This window comes from Argiope bruennichi, chromosome 3, assembly GCF_947563725.1.
Source record: "Argiope bruennichi chromosome 3, qqArgBrue1.1, whole genome shotgun sequence".
Lineage (NCBI taxonomy): Eukaryota > Metazoa > Arthropoda > Arachnida > Araneae > Araneidae > Argiope > Argiope bruennichi.
Window position 1 is genome coordinate 73,589,091 of NC_079153.1, and position 24,319 is coordinate 73,613,409.

The 24,319-nt window shown below is 29.3% G+C and overlaps 1 protein-coding gene across 13 annotated transcripts in view; it reads left to right on the forward strand.

Moving 5' to 3' along the window:
• LOC129962641 (disks large 1 tumor suppressor protein-like) overlaps window positions 1–24,319 on the forward strand; it is a 402,450-nt gene that overhangs the window by 171,617 nt on the left and 206,514 nt on the right. The window contains exon 1 of one of the 13 annotated variants that reach the window (XM_056076518.1): window positions 3,147–3,286. The exons of the other annotated variants lie outside the window; for them this stretch is intronic. Within the exon in view, the coding sequence (XP_055932493.1) occupies window positions 3,242–3,286 (45 nt within the window). The 5' untranslated portion in view covers window positions 3,147–3,241. Of the gene's footprint in view, window positions 1–3,146; window positions 3,287–24,319 lie in introns of those variants that run through there. 13 annotated transcript variants of the gene reach the window in all.

The following is a 24,319-nucleotide window of genomic DNA, read 5'->3' on the forward strand; positions in this document are numbered from 1 at the left end:
ACACGAAGACCTATTTTGAGATGCCTCATGTTTTTGAATCATGATCAAGTGGTGTGATTAACACATGAGCTGGCACTCTATTCTTTAATCATTCACACTACATCAATGTGAGGACATTCATCTTAAGTCAGCACATTTACCGAATATGGTAATGCTTACACCACTGATTAATAAAATTGGATTTGAATCTGTGATTTCAGATCGCAAAACTCTGAACATTTGTTATTGAATTCAGAATTCTGTTATCTGTTATTTTATCCTGAATTCAATTTAGAATTCTTCATTGATGTACGTCTCGTAAATTAATATTTCATTTTGAATTATTGTAACTGTATAGGGCCAAGATGAGTAATTGAAAAAAAAAACATTACTGGGAATAATGATTACAGTATGTACTTTGAACCTTTTTTTAAGACAATCTTCATGAAGATAATAATCCATGATTGATTTTTCCATAAAGATGTACATTTTGATTGATAATCCCAAAGATACTAGAAAGAATATCTATTATTCATTCATCTGTAGTATTGGTAGAGTTGAATGAGGTCAGCCTAATTTGACAAGTTTTAAGAGCATCAATAAGAAAAATCAAAATTTGTTTTGGTGTGTTATAAAAGTTTACTGTAACTAAGACATATACTACTAGATCCTATCAGAGTATAATTTTTTAGACAGAATAAATGCTAGAAAAAAAAATTAATTGAATTGGTGACTAAATGCTCTAAATTGATGTGGAAGCTCCATTTTCTATCAGTAAATTGAAGTGGTAGTTTTTATTCACTTTAAAGAAAGTTTATGATTTTTATATATTTCCTTTTCCTGTTTTTAGTAATATTCAACCGTTTTTGTTTTTATAAAAGTTTATTTCTTAACAAAAGTGAAGATAGAATGATTATAAATTATTTCAAATCAAAATTAATAAATAATTATGACAATTGTATGCGATATTCTATACAATAGAATATATTTTTTTATTGAAAATTAGCACTTTGTTGTACTTGGGAGCAGATGAAAAAAAAATTCTATGGGAATTAGCCGTATTTTCTTATCTATGTAAATATATTCGGTTTAAATCAGTTAGTTACTGTGAACGGAACATGTTCCTAATTACTTCTTTGTCTCCGAGATAGTTGGGAGCATAGTGGTGTAATTATGAACGTCGCTGTAACTAAGACTGGTTAATTAATAATTTTATTATAAAAACGCATTGTTTAATGAGGCCTCTGGAACAGGATTATGCACTCATATAAATTAATATAATTATTATTTCATTAGTATTTTTTTCTCATAAAATTAATTTAAATAGAAAACTATCGCAAAAAAAAAAAATTAAATAGGAAAATATCGCAAAATTCGTTACTAATTATCCAATCCTATATAATAAAGCGTATTCTTCATAAACTATTATGTAAAATATTTTTTTGCAATATAGAATTAATGTAATAGCTTAAAAAAACAATAGAAAAATTATATGAGCATTTCTGGAATATAATTAAATTTAACGTAAAAATAATTAGCTCTGAAGTAGTGCGAGACATTTTTTTCTTTCCTGTTTGATTGTTTTCTTACTACCTGCGCAGGCTTACGGGAAAATAACTTTTACAGACTGGAATTCCAAAAAATGACGAAGGGAGAAAATCCTTCCTTTTTTTATCCTACGCAAATTACTATTCGATTTTTATTTATTTTTTTTGTAAAAAACTATAATAAGAAAATTACTTGTTAGCAAATTTAAAAAAATCTTAAGTGGGACAAAAAAAAAACACATGCAAAAATGTAATAGATTTTCGTTGTATGTCATGCCAACAATATAGTTCATAAATCAAGTACCAAAGATGATTTCGGTTTAGATCTAAATATACTATACAAGCTATTTATATAGTACTATATTAGATTATATCACATTATTAATATCGATTTAAATGACAAGTTATATCTGAAATATCCTTTAAATACAAATAAACCTTTATTTGAAATTAAATCATTTAAAATTATTAAAAATAAAATAATCTAATTAAATGGCAACAACCGACGAAGAAAATGTAGGTTAGAATTTATATTGGAAATCTGCGTACATTCAAATGAAAAACTGTTTCGTTTTTGTTTTGTTTTATTTTTTTAAAAATATTTACTAACTTTAGCTACAATTAGATGAAGAATGATATCCTATGTCTATCAGTATTTCACTCTCCAATTTCCATCACCTTCACTTAAGAAAGAAGTTTTATATATTTAATGCTCAACTTCCCCATTAAACAGATAGATTTTCGAAAAAATCTTGGCTTAAGCATTTTAATTATTTATAAATATCATTCATTACATCAGAAAAAAATCTCTACATAAAAGCATAATTTTTTCCACATATTCTAAAATAATGCAATCATCATTAAGGCATTTTCGGTCCTTACACAAATTTCTTATCCTTAAAAGTTAATGCATCATTTTTATTTCTTCTTATGTTGGATGATCATGGTCATTATTTTTTAAAAGAGTGCTTAGTGGACGTTGCAGTTTTAAGTAATGATTTTGGCGTGATAATGAAAGTTTATTTAACGGTTTTCGATAAATTTTATTCATTAAACATTTTCTTGCGGAGGATTACAAATTACGCACATTCTTTCCTGCGGTCTATTACGGAAGGAATTTTAATTATCTCCCTAATGACACAAACCCAAATTCCCCTCTAGATTCGGCGTTTTATAGAAGAGACGACATCATAGTTACCTAGAAACTAAAATATTACTTTAATAATTTAGACAGGCACAGGTTTTCGGGATGGATAAAAAGACGGGGGTGCACTCCAATATTTCGTCGACTTTTATAGGAAGGAGAGGCTGTCACAAATATGAACAGCCCCTGCAAGCTATTCCAAGAGAGATAAACGGCTTCCGGACTTTAATTCCTTTTTCTGTTGCGGCCGGCAATAGCAACAAATTGGTTCTTTCCGATTAATCTACGTTTCGGGAGCAGATTTCGCTCCCTCTTCCAGTATCCAAAAAAGAAGGTGACGAGCAGCAGAGACTGCCAACCCCCCAACACTCCCCGGAAGACGCATGCGCCATCTCTGGTACACGAGAGAGGGGTTCCCGCAACTCACAAGCTCTCCAGCCGCCCTCGGCCCCGCACCGCACCGGGGCCCATGATGATTGGTGGCCCTCGGGTGTGTGAATAGTGTCCTATTTCGTAACCTTTTGGCGAAACACAGAATTCAGTCTTCGGATTTTCAGAATTTCAACCGAGGATGCGCTTCTTCGCTCGGATCAGAATTCGCCTTCTCATTGGCAAAGTAACGTACATGCATTTCCTATATTTTCTTTTTATGAAAATTTGCTATCAAAGAAGTTGACATGTATAACAGGTGACTCTCAATAGATAATATAGAGAAATCTGTGGTGTTGTCACAGATGATAGCATATAATCCTTTGTGCAAATTTTGAAACCTCTTGCAGGTTGTACTAAGCACATGTGGACTGTAAATGCCAGTTCATGTTCTTTTTCTATGATTGGATTCGATGAAGTTTCCTCAAATTCATGTCTAATTTCTCAGCGTCTTTCTTAAAAATTAACAATGATATTCCATATACACTTTTTAAAATTTTAAAAATGGGTGACATTTTTTATTATAAAGAAAAATTAAAATTATAATTCGTCAAAGTGGCAATATCTTATAGGGAATATTTTTGATATTTTCTCTTTTTGAAGCTAGTCTCTTATCAAAGACGAATAAGGAAACTTAGATGAATGCGCAATTTGCAGTAGGTAAGAGTTACGCAATATGCTAGGATAATATTACTTTTTACCCAGCTAGAATACCAAATTCTTGTATTGAAAATTTATCATTTATATTTCACCAAAAACTTTACATTATATACTTAAGTTCACTTTTGTTTCAGAGTTTATGATTTTTTTTTCTAATATTGAAATGGTCTGTTCATTAAAATAACAAGCTGTTATTTTAAATAAAGGAATTTGCATTTTAAAATATAATGAATTAATATCGACTACTAATAAGCTATACTCTAATATCTCATTTATTTACATGAATGTATATTATCTTCTTTGGTGATGTTAATTAATATCAAATCCTGTTAAAGTCTTATGCTGTGCCATTTTTCAATGTACGTTTTGTTTTAAATATGTTTCCATATTATATGCAATATTATTTCCTTATGGCTGTTTGCTCTTAGTATTAACAAGAGGAAAAATAATCTGAATTATATCTATGATTTCATTTTAGTAATGTCCTTTATTTCCCTTATCAGTGGTAGATGCATGAGTATTGCAAAATGATATTTCATGAGAAAAGAGTTTTATTAAAACAACTGCGCTAATTGCAGATAAATATAATTTTCTAGTACATAATTATAGGAAGAAAAATTTGAACACAATGCAGAAGAAAGCCTGAATTTCTTTCCATGCATAATAATTACCTTATGTGACTTCGCCTGGTCACATACGCAACATCTTTATGGTAGTCCCTTGCAAACCATATTTAGTGAGATAAACTCGCATTCATTGAAGCGCGTTCGATAATCTTCTGATATTGCTAATGTAAATCTTTTGATATTGCTTTTTGTACTTTCATTTCATTGAAATATGCGATAGACTCTGTCTTAACTGCGTTACGTGAAAAGTGGACGAATCAGAGGTACATATTGAAAACCATATATGGTAGTAAAATGGAAACTGCATGAATGTTTCAAAAAGAAAGCTGCATTGCACAGTAGTTCTTACGTACGCAAACAAAATATTTTATTTAACTTCCTTTTATATGATGTTCACATATTTTCTATAATTATTTAAAAGGTAGCTGTAAGCATTTATAATCAATACAATTATTTTGAATAGCCTTATATTTATATTCATTTTTAAAATCACATTTTAAATATGACAAATATAGCTTGTTTAAAATTAACAGTTTTTGAGACAAAATAATATAAATTACTTCAAATCATCGATATATAATGCTATAAAACAAGAATAGCAAAACTATATTCCTGGAAGATGTTGGTATAAATGGAAATGGAAGAAAATCTTCAGAAATCCTTCCTGAATGGAGCTTTTTGAGGAAAATTAAAATTAAATTTTAATTTATTATGTCAGAATTTTTTTAATGTTTTATTACAAAAGTTTGTGGAAGACTAGTTAAAATTTAATGTCTTCCGCTTTTAAAATTACCTGTTTTAGAAAAAGAAACACTAAATCGAACTTATGCGTTGAAATCAACCATGAAATTCATCTTCTGAATTTTTATTCCCCCCCCCCCGCACTCTTAAATAAAATCCTCGGAAAAAGTAATTTTCAAAATTTTGACTCATTGTAAATATTTGTTTTATGAAAATAGTACAGTAGCTTCAATTTGTCTTTCATAATAACCTTTTCTACTCAATACTTGAGGCTTGGTTTCATTATGGTTTATTGGCGCAATAATCAGTCCTTGCCCAGATTGCGCCATATGTAATTAAAGTGGAATGAAATTGATTAAAAGTAGTTAAAATAATTGTTTTGTGGATTGTATCTAAAGTAAAATTAAGGTAAAAGTGGAAGAATTTCCTAAATTAGAGACGGAAATTCGAAAGTTTGAAAAAATCGAGAAAGCCAAATTTAGGGCCTTTTTTTATCAGCCATTGTCAAGCGAGTAATTAAAGTTGTTTGGAAGTAAAGTAGACGATAAGTATTGAAAAATGAACATTATATGGAGATATGAAAAAAAGACAGTGAGAAAGTGGCCAGTCATTATATGGACCATTGGGTTCTGTTCTTCCAATAATGGATGCCGTAAATCTAGAATGCCCTGCACACTAGCACATGCCGCCTTTTTAGTGTTCATCACCATCTTGGACTTGTCAATGAAGCACAGACGGCTTGTTAAATAGACAAAGTAGGCAACTGCATAAGAGTTCCGTAACTTTAGAGGAGGGGATTGATGCATCAAGACACTCTGCAGTATTTTTGAAGTAATTTAATTTATACTTTTATTGAATTTACAAAAGTTGTGCTCTACAATTTATCCAAATTCAAGAATCGTTCAAAATTTGGAGAATTATTCTAAAACAATTACTAATTAATTATCGTTTTGTAAATATTATATTACGCTGTTTTGTTATTCTAAAAGATTAGTTGTTTTATAATTTTAAAACATGTGTGATCTTATAATTAAATAAAATATATTATAGATTCTGTTAAAAAGTTTTTTTATATTATCTTGTATAAAGTTATTCTTAAAATTTCATTTTGCATTCTTTTATAAGCGATACTCTGTTATCGAATCTGTTGAAAGTGATCCGCAATAAAATGATTAAGTATTGCAATTCTTTAAGACTTGCCATTTTAAATTGTTCTATATAGCGAATAATCCAAAATCGCACTTTAAACTGTTCTATATAGCGAATAATTAAAAATTGAAATATAATCTGACTTTGGAAGTTAAAATGGCGGAAAAGGGAGACCCGAGAATTCCATTGTCTTAGGGCCGGTCTCTTAGGTCCATAGGGTTCCTTTCTAATAAGGAAGACCAATTTTATAATAGGTTTAACTAAATGTGATTTATTTTTCGTTTTTAATATTTCATTGATTTTGTCACCTTGTATGCGGCATTCACTTTATTTTTATCAGTCTCATTTACGAAAATAGACATGTAAAAATTAAATATTCTTTAGCATTTGTTTCATAATTAAAGTATGTTTAATTAAAATTCAATTTATTCTTTGTTTTTAGGATTCCATTGATTTTGTTACCTTAAACGTTCTTTGTTTCTTAATATTATATATAGGAGGGCGTGTGAAAATCAAATATCCTGTAATCTTTGCTCTATAATAGGCATATCATTTTTTCCAATTCAAAATGACTTTGATTTCGCATAATAATGCGAAGTTTTTTCTGCATGAATTTCAATTCCTGATATAGGGATGTTTTAATTTCCCACTATATTTGTTATATTAATCTATTTTCTATGTTTATAGTCTTACTTTATTAGGTACAATGTCAAGGCTTTAAATGCCATCATTTGTTTCTATTTTAATTGCCTTTAAATACAATCAGTTTGACTTTATATGTAGATAAATATTTAAATAAAAATAATTGGAATATATATATATATATATATATATATATATATATATATATATATATATATATATCCACGAGAGAGTTTTCTTCCGATAACTAATTTTACGAACTTCTAAAGTTACAAAATTGTACATTATGTTAAGAAAATTGTACGACATAACGCTGTGAGTAAAAACCTGTTTCAAGTTCATGAAATATGTCGCGCATATCAGAAAATATATCATTGATCTTAAAAAATTATTGCAGCATAGTAAAAACCTAAATATTCATGGCATTTGTTGGCGAATGTCGCAAACATTTAATTATTACAGTGAAAAATGACACTTTGACATAGCACTTAGAAAACTATCACCTTTTTTTTCTTAATGGAGTTTAATGGAGTGGCGGGAATATTTTAATCGAGACAACTGTTTTATTTTTTGACTTTTGCAATATAAATTTTAATCTTATATTCATTATAAATGACGGGAGTTACCGAGTGTTTGAGAATATGTGTTAAAAGTCAATACAGAAGTGATAAATTCTTGGCTTTGGTTTGTTGTTCGGACAAAATTTTCTGCGATTTGAAATTTATTACAAGCATCGAAATGATTATCCCAAAAGATTTCATTTATAACAAAGAAACTCACCATCAAGTTTAAAGAAAAGAGTTACAGTCTTTAGAAAGCTATTGATAAGAGTCACTAAAGCAATAAAATGTTGTTATTAGGTTCCTAAGTATCAATCTCATTTATAAAAGGAGCAGTATTTTATTTGTGTCGTTCAGTAAGTGAGCATTCGGCTTTTGTAATAGTATAGTACAGTTATTAGCTTCAGCTTCATAGAATATCTAAAGGATGAAAGACACTTTTTTTTTTCTGAAAGAGAATGTCTTAAAATTCTTTATTCCTTTGAAAGCTGTCTAAGAAGATAAACACTCTATACTTTTATTTACTTTTACTTCTCACCATCTTATATCTCTTTTACCTTATCTGACGTTTTCTTTCGAGGATACTGAATTCTCTACTTTCCAAAGGCTTGTTAAAAATTCTGTGAGCTAGGGAAAAAAAGTGTTATTTAATGTTTGCTACAAATCATCCAAGGCAAATCGCTCGGGAATAACTGCCAACTCTAATTTAATCTTCCAAAGCTTCATAGAAAAAAAATATCCACCGTTTTTCTCTGAGAAAATATGACAACATCGAATTTAATTAAATTCGCCCTGAAATTCCATTTGATTTGTGTATGTAAGGATTACCTATACATTAATGGAGTCTAAAGTTTATTTTAAAATGTCCTTTTGAAAAAGAAGACCTGTAGAAAGTTTTATTTTTCGAATTGAAATGCCATTCGATTTTCCGTCATTTAATTTGTATTAATACTTTCGAAAAATTACGTTAGAAGAATGTTAAATATCTATGAACTATTCACTGCTATATGATTGGTAAGAATTACATATCACGTCTGTAAAATATAGCCATTTATAAATTTTTCTTGAAATTTTATTACTTCAATTTGCTACTTTGCAATACTTTTTATTCTAGATCGTGATAAATTGTAATATAAAATCCTTTTAGTGATTTGACATTTAATGTTTTTAGTTCATCCTCCGTAGAAAGAAACTATTTATATTTTGTTATTTAAAGTGTATATAGTGTAAAAGAAATTGAATAGTTATAAATTGTGTTATAAAATCCTCTTAGTAATTTGACATTTAATGTTATTAGTTAATTCATCCTGTAAGAATCTATTTATGTTTTGTGTTTTAAAGTGTATATGAGGTAATAGAAATTAAATAATTTTGTAAACGAAGTTATTTAAATTAGAAACACGCTCAAAAACTTAATATTTCAGTATATATTATACGAATTAATTTCTAGAATCAAAAGAGCTATATGAATCGCATAGTTATTTAAGGTCGAAAACTTTCTCTTGATATGGTATATATATGGTGGTGAATATTGTGGTTCAAGAATGACTTAGATACTGTCTGCTTCAGGCACACAAGATTATCACTCTTGCACGAATTTTATTCCTCAGAGAGGTGATAAGCAGCGAATAGAATGAACGCATTTCGGGGATCTCTTATTAGGCGTTGATTTTCATATTCTTAGATGTACTTTCGTTCAATTCTTTGATTCTGTTTTTGGTTTTGAACCGTATTCTTCCTATTTTAATTTGAAATTTGGTATTTATTGTTCATATAGTTAATCCAATTTTGCAGATTATCCACAGTTATTAAGTTACCTTATTCCACTAATGAGGGGATTTACTGTATTTTTAAATAGAATGTAAACGTCTCCTCCTTGATCTTTCATCGCACCATCCATTTGAATGAAATAAACTTCTTCTGGCACATGCGCAAAAGTGTGAAGGATCTCTGTAATTGAAAATATACCATTTTCATTTTTAAGGATCACTAGAAGTATATACTTCACACTGGGAAATCTTGAAGGATAAAATAAATTTGCTAAATAACATGTACAAAAATTATTATATCATGAAAAGAATTTTCAGAAAGATAAGGCCCAAACTTTTTCAACTCGAAAATATGGCACGTAGATTACTGGTATATTGGTATTCTTGTTCCTACAGATGTGTATGATTAGAGAATGCAAGTGTATGCAGGAATTACAGATGGGTATGATCCGGCAGACTTATTTTCTTCTTCTTCAACTAATGTTACCTAAAGGTTAAGGTTCTGACTGTTTATACATAACGATATCGTACATTTGAAGGAACAATGCTAATGATCTTCTCACACGCATTGCAGTGATTGTTGTGATTCAAATAAGATGTTAATCTTCCTGAATGTTGGTAATTCCTTCCATGGTTGATGATATTTTCTCTGATATTAGTTGGAAACCCTTCCGAAACCTCTCTCACAAGTATCTATTTGTATCGGTAAAATACACGATTCTTACACACAATTATCTGAAAGTAACATTCTTGCCATGTTTTGCCACTTAATTCTGAATCGTTTTTAAGAAATTTCACTTCTTCCTTTGTAGAAAATAATATAATACATGAGAAACTGTATAATGGCCCTTCCAAGATCGACACTCTGCTATCAAGGTAATAGTGATAATAACCTGGAAATACATTTTCCCTTGAACTTTCAAGTGTATGCTTTACATATTTTTCCTTGGACTTCAAGTGTATGCTTTACATATTTTTCCTTGGACTTCAAGTGTATGCTTTACGTATTTTCCCTTAGGTTTCAAGTGTATGCTTTAAATTTCAGAATTTCTTATCTCATTTACACTCAAAATGCATGCAATACTTTATATTTTGAAATAGAAAATCAGACTTTTATCAAATAAGGAAGATTACTAGAATTAGAATTATATTCTCTGATTCTGCGTTCTTTGAACTATATCAGTTGACTACGTATCTTCCACTTTCAGGTATGTTATAAAATGTGAGGATTTAAAGCCAAATTAACAATTTGAATTTAATTAAAACTCCCTCAAAATTATGTTAATTAACCACTGAGGACAAAATAAATCTCAAAACAAAAACATGCTGTAAAAAATAGAATTAGATGGTCTAAAAAATTAATAGAATAAAAAAATATCATGCCATACAAGAATTTCAAACATTCCATATCTATATTTCATGAAACATTTGCTTTAAATGTTGTTATAATGAGCTATAACTCAAATTTTATGTAATATATACTTGGTAATTAATATATTTACAATGTTTTAAAATACTAAATATTCAGATTATTATCTTCGGCTCTTTTTAAAGATACATGTATATAGTAATATGCTTCAACAACAGAAGAGAAATATCCTTTCTGCTTGGTTTGCAAATTAAAAATATATTTTACACAAAATTTTAAGACTGAAATATACAATTTGCGTTGTGAAAAGACTTCACTTGTCAGTCATTTTCTGTATTTAAATACTTTACATAGACTATAAAGTTTAAGGAAATGTATTTTTAAAACTGAAAAATGTTTGAGTTATTGAAGTGTATGATATTTTTTTATGAAAGTGATTGTAAACTCGCTAATATTTTGTCACGTAGAGCGGTTGAATGTATAGTTTTTTTAGATTAAGCTTGGCAATAGTAGTTAGTTTTAGCAGAAAATTTCAATACAACAACATAACAAAAAACAGTTCTCTTTCTCTTTTTTATTATTATTTATGCATCAAACTTATAATCAAACTTTACAATCAATACATTTATGATATTCAATTCAATACAATTCATTATTACAATACAATACAATACATTATTACAATACAGTACAATACAATACATTATTACAATACAGTACAATACAATACATTATTACAATACAGTACAATACAATACAGTACAATACAATACAGTACAATACAATACATTATTACAATACAGTACAATACAATACAATTCATTATTACAATACAACACAATACATTATTACAATACAGTACAATACAATACAATTCATTATTACAATACAACACAATACATTATTACAATACAGTACAATACAATACAATTCATTATTACAATACAATACAATACATTATTACAATACAGTACAATACAATACATTATTACAATACAATACATTATTACAATACAGTACAATACAATACAATTATATTCAATACATTACAATCAATACATTTACAATCAAACTTACAATTAATAATTTACAATCAAACTTACAATCAATAATTTACAATCAAATACAATCAGTACATTTACAATCAAACTTACAATCAAATACAATCAGTACATTTATAATCAAATACAATCAGTACATTTACAATCAAACTTACAATCAAATACAATGAGTACATTTACAATCAAACTTACAATCAAATACAATCAGTACATTTATAATCAAATACAATCAGTACATTTACAATCAAACTTACAATCAAATACAATCAGTACATTTACAATCAAACTTATAATCAAATACAATCAGTACATTTACAATCAAACTTATAATCAATAATTTACAATCAAACTTACAATTATTATTTTACAATCAAATTTACAATCAAATTTGCAATCAGTGCATTTACAATCAAATTTACAAGCAAGCTTTTATGAGAAACATAATCACTAGCTTCTTAAGAAAATTATCAATTACGATGAACATGTAACATGACCTTTTTTTGAGATATTTTTGTTTGCATCAGGTATCTTGAACGAACATTTAAGAATAATATACGACCCGGGAACCTCTTCTATCCGAAGAACATATAATCCAATCTCAGAGAACATGCATTATAGATAAGGGTGAGTGCCATGCGGATGAACCTATTCCCTCTGAAAGTAGGTATTCTTTTTCGGCATACAACGAAATCCTCTCATCTTGCCAGGTGGCCGAAGGATTCAACGGTCGTTTTTGGCAATGGAAATGTTATAGAAACTGGTCCTTTTTTTTTTCCTCTTTCTTTCTCGTCATTTTCTTAAGGCGCGCTGCACCTTGAATAGAGATTAGATGCAAATTTCATGAGGGATATAATAATATTTTAGTTGTAGTTCTAGATCTGAATTTCTAAAGCAGCAATATTTATTGGACCTTTGGGGAGTTTTGCTTTGCCAGTCAGCAGATTTTTTTCCTTATTTGGCTTTTATTCAAAAGTTTTTTAAAGAAAAACTAGTATTTTTAAAATTTTTATTTAAATCATTTATTAAGAAGCAAACATGCAAGCAGTGTAGTGTGAATATAAGAGTTTGTGTCATTTTGTAACACAATATAGTTTATTCTCAAATATTTGTCTTAGGTTTCCGAATTTTCCGATTAAAAATGGTTCTTAGTAACTATCATTTTTCATTTTTTTTTCAAAATATCAAGCTTATATATTTATGTATACTTTTAATAAAGTATCATAATCACTTAAGACATGTTAGGTGCTCTTATATTATGAAATAGAATTGCTAAAACTTTGGCTGTCCGAGCTTTGACTAAATTCTTCAGAATTAGTAACTAATAATAACAAAATCATTTTAATTAAAAATATTTTTTTTTCTAATAAGTCAATTCAATTATATTTCTTTTTTATTTCTCTAAATTTGCGAAAAATATATTTAGAGCAAACATTTTGTCGAAACACCAAAAGGATAAAGAACTCTATAATATATAGCTTAAACTTAGATTAGGAAAATGGCGATTTGTTATAATTTTTTTTCTGTTATATTAGTTGAGATGGTTTTATATATTTAAACTAAATAGGATATATTATTTGGTAAGGAACTAAAGATTAACGCTTGATATATACTATTTAGATATCAATTCTATTTTCGGATAAAATTTAAAGTTATTTCCAAAATGTAATCTGTAGAACATAAAGCCTTTCAATAAGTAATTTGATTCTCTGTCTATAAAATTTAAAATATTTTTAAACTGATAATATGGAGGAGATTTAAAATTATTTACAAAATAATTTTGAATAACTTAACATGGTACGTTCTTAGATAACGATGATTTTTGATAAAATGGCCATGCCTACATAAAGCCATAGGAAGATATATAAGATATATTTCATGTCAACCTATAACATACATTTGTATATAGGTAACAATGCACGTTTTTTCATCGCTTTCGATAGTTTCTAAATTTGTACCTCCGATATCTTTAAACGAGCATTCAAATCTTATTTTATTTTGTAGGATGATGATGAGAAAGTATTTTCTTTAAATTATATTTTCCCTTCAAATTCAATTTCAAAAAATATGTGTTAGGGTTGTAGAGTTGTGATAAAAAAAAAGTTGATTTTGTTACCCTTTAAATACCAGAGTAACAAAATTCCAGTCAATTATTATATGAAAACTGATGTAGACAATTATATAGAAAAATTTTTATTCACTGTTTAGCAGTGTTTAATAATCATAACTAGTAAAGGTTTAAAGCTGATTGGCAGAAAAATGTTCATTTGATATGCAGACCTTTTTTTTTCTTCATAAAAATGAAAAACTCACACGATTCAAGATATAGATTTTTTTTTAACTTTTGTAATAACTGAACAAAATAATTTGAAGAAAAGAGTAAATTCTTTGTATTAAAAACTTAAAGTAGCGGGAGTAGTCTCCGCGAATATTTCTCGCATGCTCTCTAATAAATGTACTTATGTATCATCAACCATATGTCATTCAGAAACAATAGTTACGAAAGAGGTTATTAAAATGTGATATCTGATCATTTTGTGATCATTCTGTGATGCGATTAGAAACAAGCACCAGAAAATAGAATTTGTATATTTGGGCGCTTTTTTTCCGACCGATTAAAATTAAAATATGACGCAGAATTAGAATTAAACAGAACTAGTACTAGAAAAACTTGTCAAATTTCATATATTTAAATCATTGCACTTTTGAATTATCGTGTTAGCATACTTGTGACAATAGATACAGCAGACGGTCAAATCCGTAATAATTTTCGTTCCTAATTTGATATATATTTACACTTCAAATTTTAATTTTGTGATTTGATTTTTAATTTGTTTATCAGTCTAGTTCTTTTCATTTTTGGGGGGGAAGGGGTTATCGTATTGGTTAACTTTATTCGGACAGCCGGCAGACTGACATTTTTTAATGAATTTTCTTTAAAATTCCATATAAATCTACAAATTTGGAATAGGTACGAAATTTCATGTGTATAGCTGGAAGCGTACTTGAATAATCTTGCCAGACAGACATAATTCCAAAAATGTGTTTTTTAGATTTGGAGGTTTGAAGCGTGAAGGTTCATTAAAATCTAGAGTTGAATTTTTGGACGATTAGGTACTTTCTCTTTATATATTACGTATACGAGCAAGAAAAAGTGAATTCACTTTTAAGAAGTTAGTTTTCCTTTATTACAGCTTCTTTTTTCAAGTAACGGGGTCTTTTATGCTTGTTAAATACATGCTGTTTTCATGCGGAGATTAGAAATCCGAAACAAATTTTTTATTTCACTTAACGTATTTCATCTTATTATAAATGAATAAAAATCTTATGGTATTTGCATTTTTAAATTATCCAATGTACCATTAAATATTTTATTTCAATAAGTGGTTTATCTACGTTTAATTAAATGAAAAGATTTTAATTTTTTTTCTTTCAAAGATAACGAAAGCAAATGAAATCGTTGTTTACTCTGTATTCATTTTATTTATGCCTTAATTTTATTCCTTTTAAAAAAATAGAGTAATTCAAAATCTCCCTATTTTTACTTGAATTTGTACTAGAATCAAGTTCGTTGCCAGTTGGCGTAAGGAAGTATTTTCTTCGCCTCATTTGCACGCTGAGTTTTAGCCTAGAGCTTGACTCTGATTCTAGGAAAATAATCTTTTCCGTTTCAGAAAATTCGTTTCCATTTCTCTGCGCACTTTATTACTGGTAAAAAAAAAGGATTTTTTTTCCTTTTGGTCTTCACTGAAATAAAAGTGCCTCGAATCGAAACAAGGCCCGAAGACGGATATTTTATGGAAAGAGGCGGATTACATTGCGATATAAATAGTCGCTCCAAAGAATTGTTTTCTGCCAACGGATGTGATTTAAGAATTGTTTCTTTTTTTCTCCGCTGCGAGACATGCGATGGGCGATTACGTCCGATACCAAACAATATCCGTTTTATTAGAGTGAGATGTATCTTTATGTATATTTCTATCCTATGCATAGTGTTCAAAAATCCATGTGCGTTTTTTATTTTTTTTATTTTTGAATAAGTTTACGGGATTATTTTTTAGAAAACTTTAGCCCTTTTATGGAAGCTCATGTTTTGTACAGTTTTGTCAGATGGAAACGTGATGTAATTCAAACTCAAACATTAAAGGAAATCGATTCATGTGGGTTGGTTTACAGGATTCTTTTTAAAAATTCGAAGCTTTTTATTGACGTATATATTCCTATGGAAAATTCTTCAAAACTCATCTCGTACGTCCTACTTTGAAAAGTCTAATACGCTTTATTTTACACGAAAACTTGATATACAAGTAACATACAGATGCATTTACTCAAAACTGCAATTAACATAATCAAACAAACAGAAAATCTGTAATAAACTACTATAACAGCACAAAGCGCTCAGAGGCAAGAGTCTAACACTCCAAAGAGAAACTTTAGTGAACTGAAGTATGAGCTCAACACATACTTCATATTTCATATTTGTTAATACCTGTATTTCTACGACTCTGGTGTCTTGAGAGTTTCAAATTTTCTAGAAGGATTTTGTATCTTGACTCCTTATCAATATATCGTCTAAATTCCAATAGTTTCAGATGCTTTCAGTTTTTCACCAATATCGTTAAATCCGTAGCTAAATCTTAAAATAATCGCCAAAGTGGAGAAATTGCTGATCTGACATCCGTTCAGATCCGGCTTCTTTAGAGCTATGTGTAAAACTAACTTCCTTACTAGAAGACTTGGGAAGCGATACTAAAAATTCGTAATAATACTCTATACTAGAGATTGTTAGAGATGTGATGAAATAAAACCTGTACAAACATACGGTTTCATTTCGATACGTTTTATTGACAGCGACTAAAAGAAAAAATTAAAAATATTTACTAAGTTTTTCCAAACAAGAGAAGAGCAGTTTCCGCTTTTGTGTGATTGGGTATTAATAAAATATTTTGAATTTTTCATTTCATTTACGTTTTCTTCGGTTTTTTGAAAATGTTTATAATTTTGAACCATGTAAGAATATGCAAAGCTTATAAAAAAAAGAGCTATGTAATGTTAACAATAAAATAACACAATAAAAACATTTTACAACAAGAAATATTGTATTGACGTTATGAATGAGATTCGATTCTGGGTGAACTATATAAATATCTTGTCAAATCTATGTCAAGAAAATTCCTATCTTTTATCGAATGTAGATTCCTCTTTGACTAAGTTGAGTATAGATATATGCTTTCATGCACCAATGGTACATTGTAGAATCATGTTTAGAATCCTATCTCTGTCTCAAGACCTACCAGGAAGCCATCACACCTTCAACAAACTATAAACACAAAATTTAAACGTATATTACAAGATTCTTATCTACGTGAGTGTTATCGACTTTTAATTTCCATAGAAGAGCAGTAATTAATATACTTTTGGTACAAAAGTTGTTTATTATAATGAAACAGTTACCGGCCTAATTTAAATTCTAGCTCAAACATCAATGATGAATTTGTAAGTTATTGAGAAATGTCCTACCCCTCTACCCCTACATTCCTATCACTCCCTCCCTTCTTACCACTTTTTCCCCTTCAAATGAATGAACAATCTACGAACTGGTCCAAGATTCCTCTAAAACATATCACTCGTTCATTCGGACTAATTTCAACTACTGGAGCTATCTTTTTTACAAATTAACATGGATAAATCAGTATATATGAATTCTTGAAGGAAGGTTTGTTTCGAATCAAGGAAATCTAATCAGAGAAGACTTGCAGAAGCTTTTCCGAACCATACAAATAAATAGTTTTTCTAAAAGAAATCACCCAAATACCAAGAATTAAAGTTAATAAATATAAAGTGATTGCAAAAGCGAATCATAGCTATAATTTCTGCCATAGAATTTTCAACTTAACTCTCTTATGCAGATCAGATATAAATCATTTACATATCTTCTCTTAATAAATTGAATTTTAAGTTATTTAATAAGAATAAAATCTTCAAATTTTTATTTTTATATAAATTTACAATTATATTCCTTTTCGTCTTTATAGATTACATGTATATTTTATTACGAATCTATTGTGTATTTTTTCAGTGTGCTATTCCAGCAAAAGAATTCGCATTTCTGTCTTATGATCAAATATTTACTTATGTTTTTTTTTTCTTTGCCTTTAAATTTATGGCAATAGATTAAATAACACTGCATTCAAATCTGATGTATTTCTGTATAATTGTTCTCAAAATTGTGAGTAAATTTTCATAAATAATGTAATTATAACTATAAACAATATCATCTATTACATGTGTTTAACAAAAGTAAATGAAGCATTATAATTATGCTACGTCCATTATATAGTAAAATTTTATATAAAAACAGTTTTTATTTTTCAAGAATTGTATGAATTGTATGAGAAAAATTTTCAATTGATTGACTTCTTGTAGCCACTGTTTTTCACTGAAAGAAGTTTTCAAATTTGTAAATAATCTGTATCAGATTACAAAAAATGTTTCTTTCAAATTTTTTTTGAACAAGCGTTGAAATGAACAATTGAGTAAAACATCGTCATCTTATCTACACAATACAAATGGTCTCCCATTATCAACCTTAAAAATTCATACACGGAAAGCACATATTGTCTTTTACATAATATGTTTGAGTTAAAAAAAAATTTTATATCCTTATATGATGCCTGGATGGGATGCTCCCAAAACGCATCTCTTCTTTAAGAAAATGAGGCGCGAAAAATCAGCTCTTTTGAAACAAGACTGTTCCACCCTGCGTAAATAACGGCGGAAAATGGATTTCTCGACACAGCAAATTCCGCAACGCTCCAGAGCTCCTGCGCTCTTTTACGATTCCATCCTTTCCAAACAGCCATCTAACAGAAATTCGGATTCGGGGAGTGTGAAATAGCTTTGCTCACAGTCAGACGAATCGAATCGTTCTACTTCTTTCATAAGTCTTTCCTCACTCCTTCTTTCATTTAGTTTCGTTTCGGAACAACTTCGCTCACGGAGTCCCTGATTTCATTCATTAAACTTTTTCAACGAAAGAAACGCCAAGAATTCTTATTTCCTCTGGAAGTTTCTTTGCTTCATTGATATTCCACCCCGTAAAAGAGAAAAGTGGTCCCATGTACAGTCAACGACTTTTTTCCCCTTTCACTATCAAAAAGAGGCGTTCCAGCCAAAGACATTCTTCCCGGATAAAACGACGACCTGGGACCGACAGATCAAATCGGAAAGACTTATCGCGGTATTTACATAATGTTATTCGATTTCTCCGTTTTTTGGATGGGGAAATCACTTCCGTACGGTGACTTGCTTTCTGGGAGTGGACAGATTAGATTTTGTTTTTCAAATTGTCCCGATTTGCTTAATCTCTTTCAAAAATGAAACGTACCTTTGAGCAAAACAACTTTTGTTATCGTTCAAGCTGAAAGAAAGAAAGGGAGAATTTAAAACCAAATATTCTTAAGATTTGGAAATGCAGTGCTTGAGAATCACTTAGAAATTATCATTTTGTTTTTGGAATAATTTGCGATTGCCATCGTTTAATAAAAGAAAAATAATTTTAGATAATTCCTATTTTATCAGTTAAATAATCACATGAAAAAGCAAATATGAAAAAGAAAACAGATAGTATTTTTTAACAGATTTAAATGACACGAAAATTTTTCGTTAATATAAAAATAAGGACATATATCAGTCTTTTCCATAAGAAATGTATTATCCTCTGCCACAGGTAAGCCACCTTAGATTATACACTGCAACATTTTTTGGTTGCACTACGGTAAGGAAGGGTGTTTTTTTGGCCAACACCATTCTTAAGTATAACCCAAGCGTGGTTTTATATGAGTAACGATATATATCATGTGCTCCCTATCTGTTTTTTATAATGTTAGACCTTCTAGTGGTTTTATGAATTATTCATGAAGATAGAAATGAGCGTATGTATCAACCGTTGTACATAATATTAACAGATATTATCACTCCTTGATTTTTATGAATGGCTATAAGGATCTTTTAGCATGTTATAAATGGTAATATAATGATTTCTTTTTGCTTACCGCATTTCTAAACTTCAAAAACTCTCTTGTGAACGATTCACATCTCGTCAATCATTTTAAACTAGGGATTTTCAAGTTATGATACATACAGGTTGGTTATAATTAAAGTGCAAGTGTTTGAAAGGCTGTAAAAGAGAAACTATTTGGATTATGTTGAAAAAATTTGGTATATGTTATATTTACAACATGGAGAAATGAATTACATAATAAAAAAATTAGTTCAACTTTTAGTCATAGGCTGTATTTTTTAATGACAATATTTTATACATTGTAATTATAATAATATTTTTCTTTGTTAAAATATAAATGCGTAATGTATTACAATATTTGTTCAATATGGGATCCTTCAAGTCCTATCAAATGTTGTAGACGCAAAACAGCATGGTCCACAGTAGCACCTAATGTTACCTGCTGAACTTCTATAACATATCTAGTAATGCTACTTTTTAAAGCAACAACAGAGTTAGGTTTGTCCTTGTAGACACGATCTTTTAAATATACCCACAGCCAGAAATCGCAAGAATTCGAATCAGGTGAACGAGGCGACCACGCATTTTGGAAATACCTGCTAACTATACGATCCTCACTAAAAGTTCGGTGAAGTAGTTGTGTAACACAATAAGAAATGTGAAGTGGTGCTCCATCTTGCATGAATATTGTTGAATCGAGACAGTTTTTGTCTTACAAAGCAGGGATCGAATTACTTTCTAAAATTTGAGTGTAACTAGTTCTTGTTACGGTGTAAGATTTACGGTAGTCCTGTTCTTGTAAGATTTTGAAAAAAAAAATAGACCAATAATAAAGACAGCAGTCATACCAAACTGTAAAAACGTTGAATGCAATGGTTTCCCAAAAACAGTATGCGGATTGGATGAGCCCCATATCGTACAGTTATGGGTGTTGACTTGTCCGAATAAAGTAAAATACGCTTCATCAGTCCACAAAATCTTTCGAATTCATGATTTGACTTCATCAATTTTGGTAAGAATGAAGTTGTAAAATCAATTCTTTGTTATGGATCGTCTGGTTGCGAGTGTTGCAAAACTTAAATTTTATAAGGATAGCGTCTTAAAATGTAGCGCAAGACTTTGCGTACGGTCACCCATGGTTTTGATTAAATCCTTGCTACACTTCTAGCTCTACAGGTGGCTGATCCACTAACCCTGAATCAATTGCTTCGCTAATCTCTTACCAACTTCCTGATTCACAGATCATCTTCCTCTAGTTCTAGGGCACACTTAGAGTTCTTCTGTAGCTTCAAATTTATTACTCATTTCCTTTAAGCCATTCACAGACATCGATCCTTTTTTCAAATTTTTAAGACGGAGATATTCTTTCAAAGTAGCATTATAATTGCTATTCTTTTGGTAATAACATTTTACTAACAGAGCTCGTTCTACCTTTGATAAAGTCATGGCTATAGCTTAAAGATACATGACTTTTATCATCATAATGATTTTAAAATTGAAGTGGTTTTCATTTTGACATAGTACAAAGCAAAAAACAACGTTTTAATAATCTACAGCGCCATCTATTGCAAAAAATGAACTAAAATGTTTTATTATGTAAATCATTTCCCTATGGTGTAAGTATAACATATACCAAATTTCTTCAACATACTCCAAATAGTTTTTCTTTTACAATATTTTAAACACTTGCACTTTAATTGTAACCACAGTGGTAAAGTCTCGGCTCGTGAGCCGTAGGGTTTCAGGTTCGAGACCCGATTCCACTGAGGAACCGTTGTGTAAGGAGTCTGTTGCACCTTAAATCCGTCAGGGCCAAACGTCCTCCCGCTGGTGTGGTGTGGTGGGGAGAGGGGAGCGTCAGCTCAGGTGTCGTCCTCGTCCCCTGACAGTGGTTCAAAATTACGAGATCCGTCCCCAAAATAGCCCTAATGTTGCTTTACAACGAGATGTTAATATAACTAAACTAAACTAAACATTTGGAAACTAGTGGAACATTTTATTCGTTTGGGTGGTATAGTATTTTTCACAAAAACATTTTGGGAATGTTGAAAATGATTTTAAAATTGTGTGTCTTTTTATATTTTGTTTTAACATTTTTTGTTAAATTGACACACACACGCAGACACACACACGCAGACACACACACACACACACACACACACACACACACATATTCCATCCTTCGCTTTTTTTTTCGTTGCTCTTTTAAAATTTACAAAATTTTGAAAGGAATAAAGCAACCTATTTTTTACATTCAATTAGGAATAATTGTGATTATTTTTTATATATGCTCTGAACACGAGTCTTAGGTTTATGCCAGTTGCTAAAAAAGTCAAAAATATTGGATATAAGTTGAGAAAAGAAATTTTTTTCTCCTTCTGAAATCTACAAAATTGTGATGGAAGATGGTGCTTGTTGAACTAAATTAAAGAAATTCATTTTAATGTTGTGATGCAAAATATGACTTCATGATTACATTTCTTTTATAAAATGCATCGAAATTATTTAAAACTAAATTTCTATATAGTAAAAAAGATTTAATGTAAGGACTATGAAAAAATAACACTAAATTTTAAAATAATTCATTAACACTTGCAGCTTTAAAAAAAAAAAAAAAACCCTTCAGAATTTTTAATTTTTTTTTTTTTTTTACTTTTCAGCGCTTTATGTCGTAATAATCGATAATTTCGTATTATTTAGATTTTTGATGATTTATTAATAACTCAAAAAATATTTTTCTTAGTTTCCTCTCATTGGGATAATTTAGCGGAATAAATATTGCCATGAAATAAAAAAGATTTATCTAAAAAATGGGGTCGCAAATGTATCAAAAAATGCCACATGCTACATTGGCAAGATAAAACGCCTTATCTAATAAAATAAAAAGGAAATAAGAGAATATATATGAAAACAAACAAAAAAGGACCCAAAAACTGATAAAAAGCTTTAACTGCCCGTTTTTGGAAAAGGTTTATCGCTTGCCTCCACAAACACACTAAAAATAAAATAAAATATTTTTTTCTTGTAAAAAGTGCTCACCATTTGAGACACGTCGGGATAAATAAAATGCGAATGAAAAAAGGAAAATAAAAAATCTTTCATTTTGACTCAATTGCTAAACTTCATTTATTTATTATTTTTATCTTTTAGCGTGTCGCCCTGTTTGACGATTATTGGATTATTTTGTGAGCGAACCATTGGGGGTATTTATGCCAGCTCTGTCTTTTTTTTTCTCCCTGTTATGGTAATAAGGCGCAAAGAAAATGTGAGAAAATGGCATTTGCTCCCCGATAATTAGATTCAGCCGTTGGCGGCATTAGAAAAGCTCGCCGGGGATTTCTTACAATGAATACAAATATTCAATTTCTCAGTCTGACATTATAATGCAGTCTTCTTATCGATTCCATTCAAGTCCGTTTATTTTTGGAAGAAATTTGAAACTTATTGATAAATAATGGACGTGGTGTATGTAATCCAAGACCATGAATGTTTCCTTAACGTTATCTTGAAATTACATTAATCTTATATAATTTATTGTAAAAATGTATTTGTTAAGGTATTTGATGAATTAGATTGTAATTATTGTCGAAGAAATTCGTCTTTAATCTTAAAAATGCAAATAGTTTTAAGTTATGAAGTCTACACAATGAATGCTCCTTTTGATAACTTTTTTATAAATAATACTGAAAGAAACTTTCCTGGGGAAACAAAAATTTAGAATAAATTAGAGTTATTTTTAATCTTTACCTCACACCTTCAATTATTGCTAAATGTGTTTATTTAATTTTTTTTTAAATGAATTTTTAATAAATATCTATTTTTACAAGACAAGGAAAATTATGTCAATTTAATTTTAAAACTTAGAAGATTTTGCAAATTATATGCAAAAAATATATACATATTTTCTTACGCAATATGCAAAATAATCCTCAATTTTTCTACAATGACTCTCAATACATTTTCGAAACTGGCTCATACATAAGCGCCATAAGGTATGAAGTAATAGCTGTTTAATTCTAATTTATAGCTGATCGTCTTATATTGAAAGATACTAAAGATACATATCTTCGTATTTTAATTATCAAGATTTTTCCAAAGAGGCAATCATTTATTAATTCGCTCTATATTGGGGGTTTGTTGCTATGATTTTGGAAAATGGCATTTGAACACAAATACTGAAATACGCGATTTCAGTATTTACTACATTTTTATTTATCGCCCTCGAAATTGTATCATATTTTTACGGTACACTGAATTTTTTTTACACTGAATGTCGGAAATGTACCATAAATTTAATTTTTCAAAGACATCAAATGTCTAATAAATACTTTAGGGATCTTTAATACTTCATAATCTGACAACATAAGTGCTAATGATTCTTATCATTTCAGGGACCCTATAACAAGGTCATTCCTCGAATTCGATTTGTGCCTCCTCTTTTATCATAATTCTTACATATACCTGGTAGGCCCATAAAAACTATTAGCATATTATGAATGATCTGTTATTTTTCTGACAGAACGGAAACTTATAAATAACATGAATATTAAAAATCGAAAAAGTACCCGGTGATTTGGATTTGAATTTATGTATAGAAAACCAAGCTTCTTATTCAGCATCAAA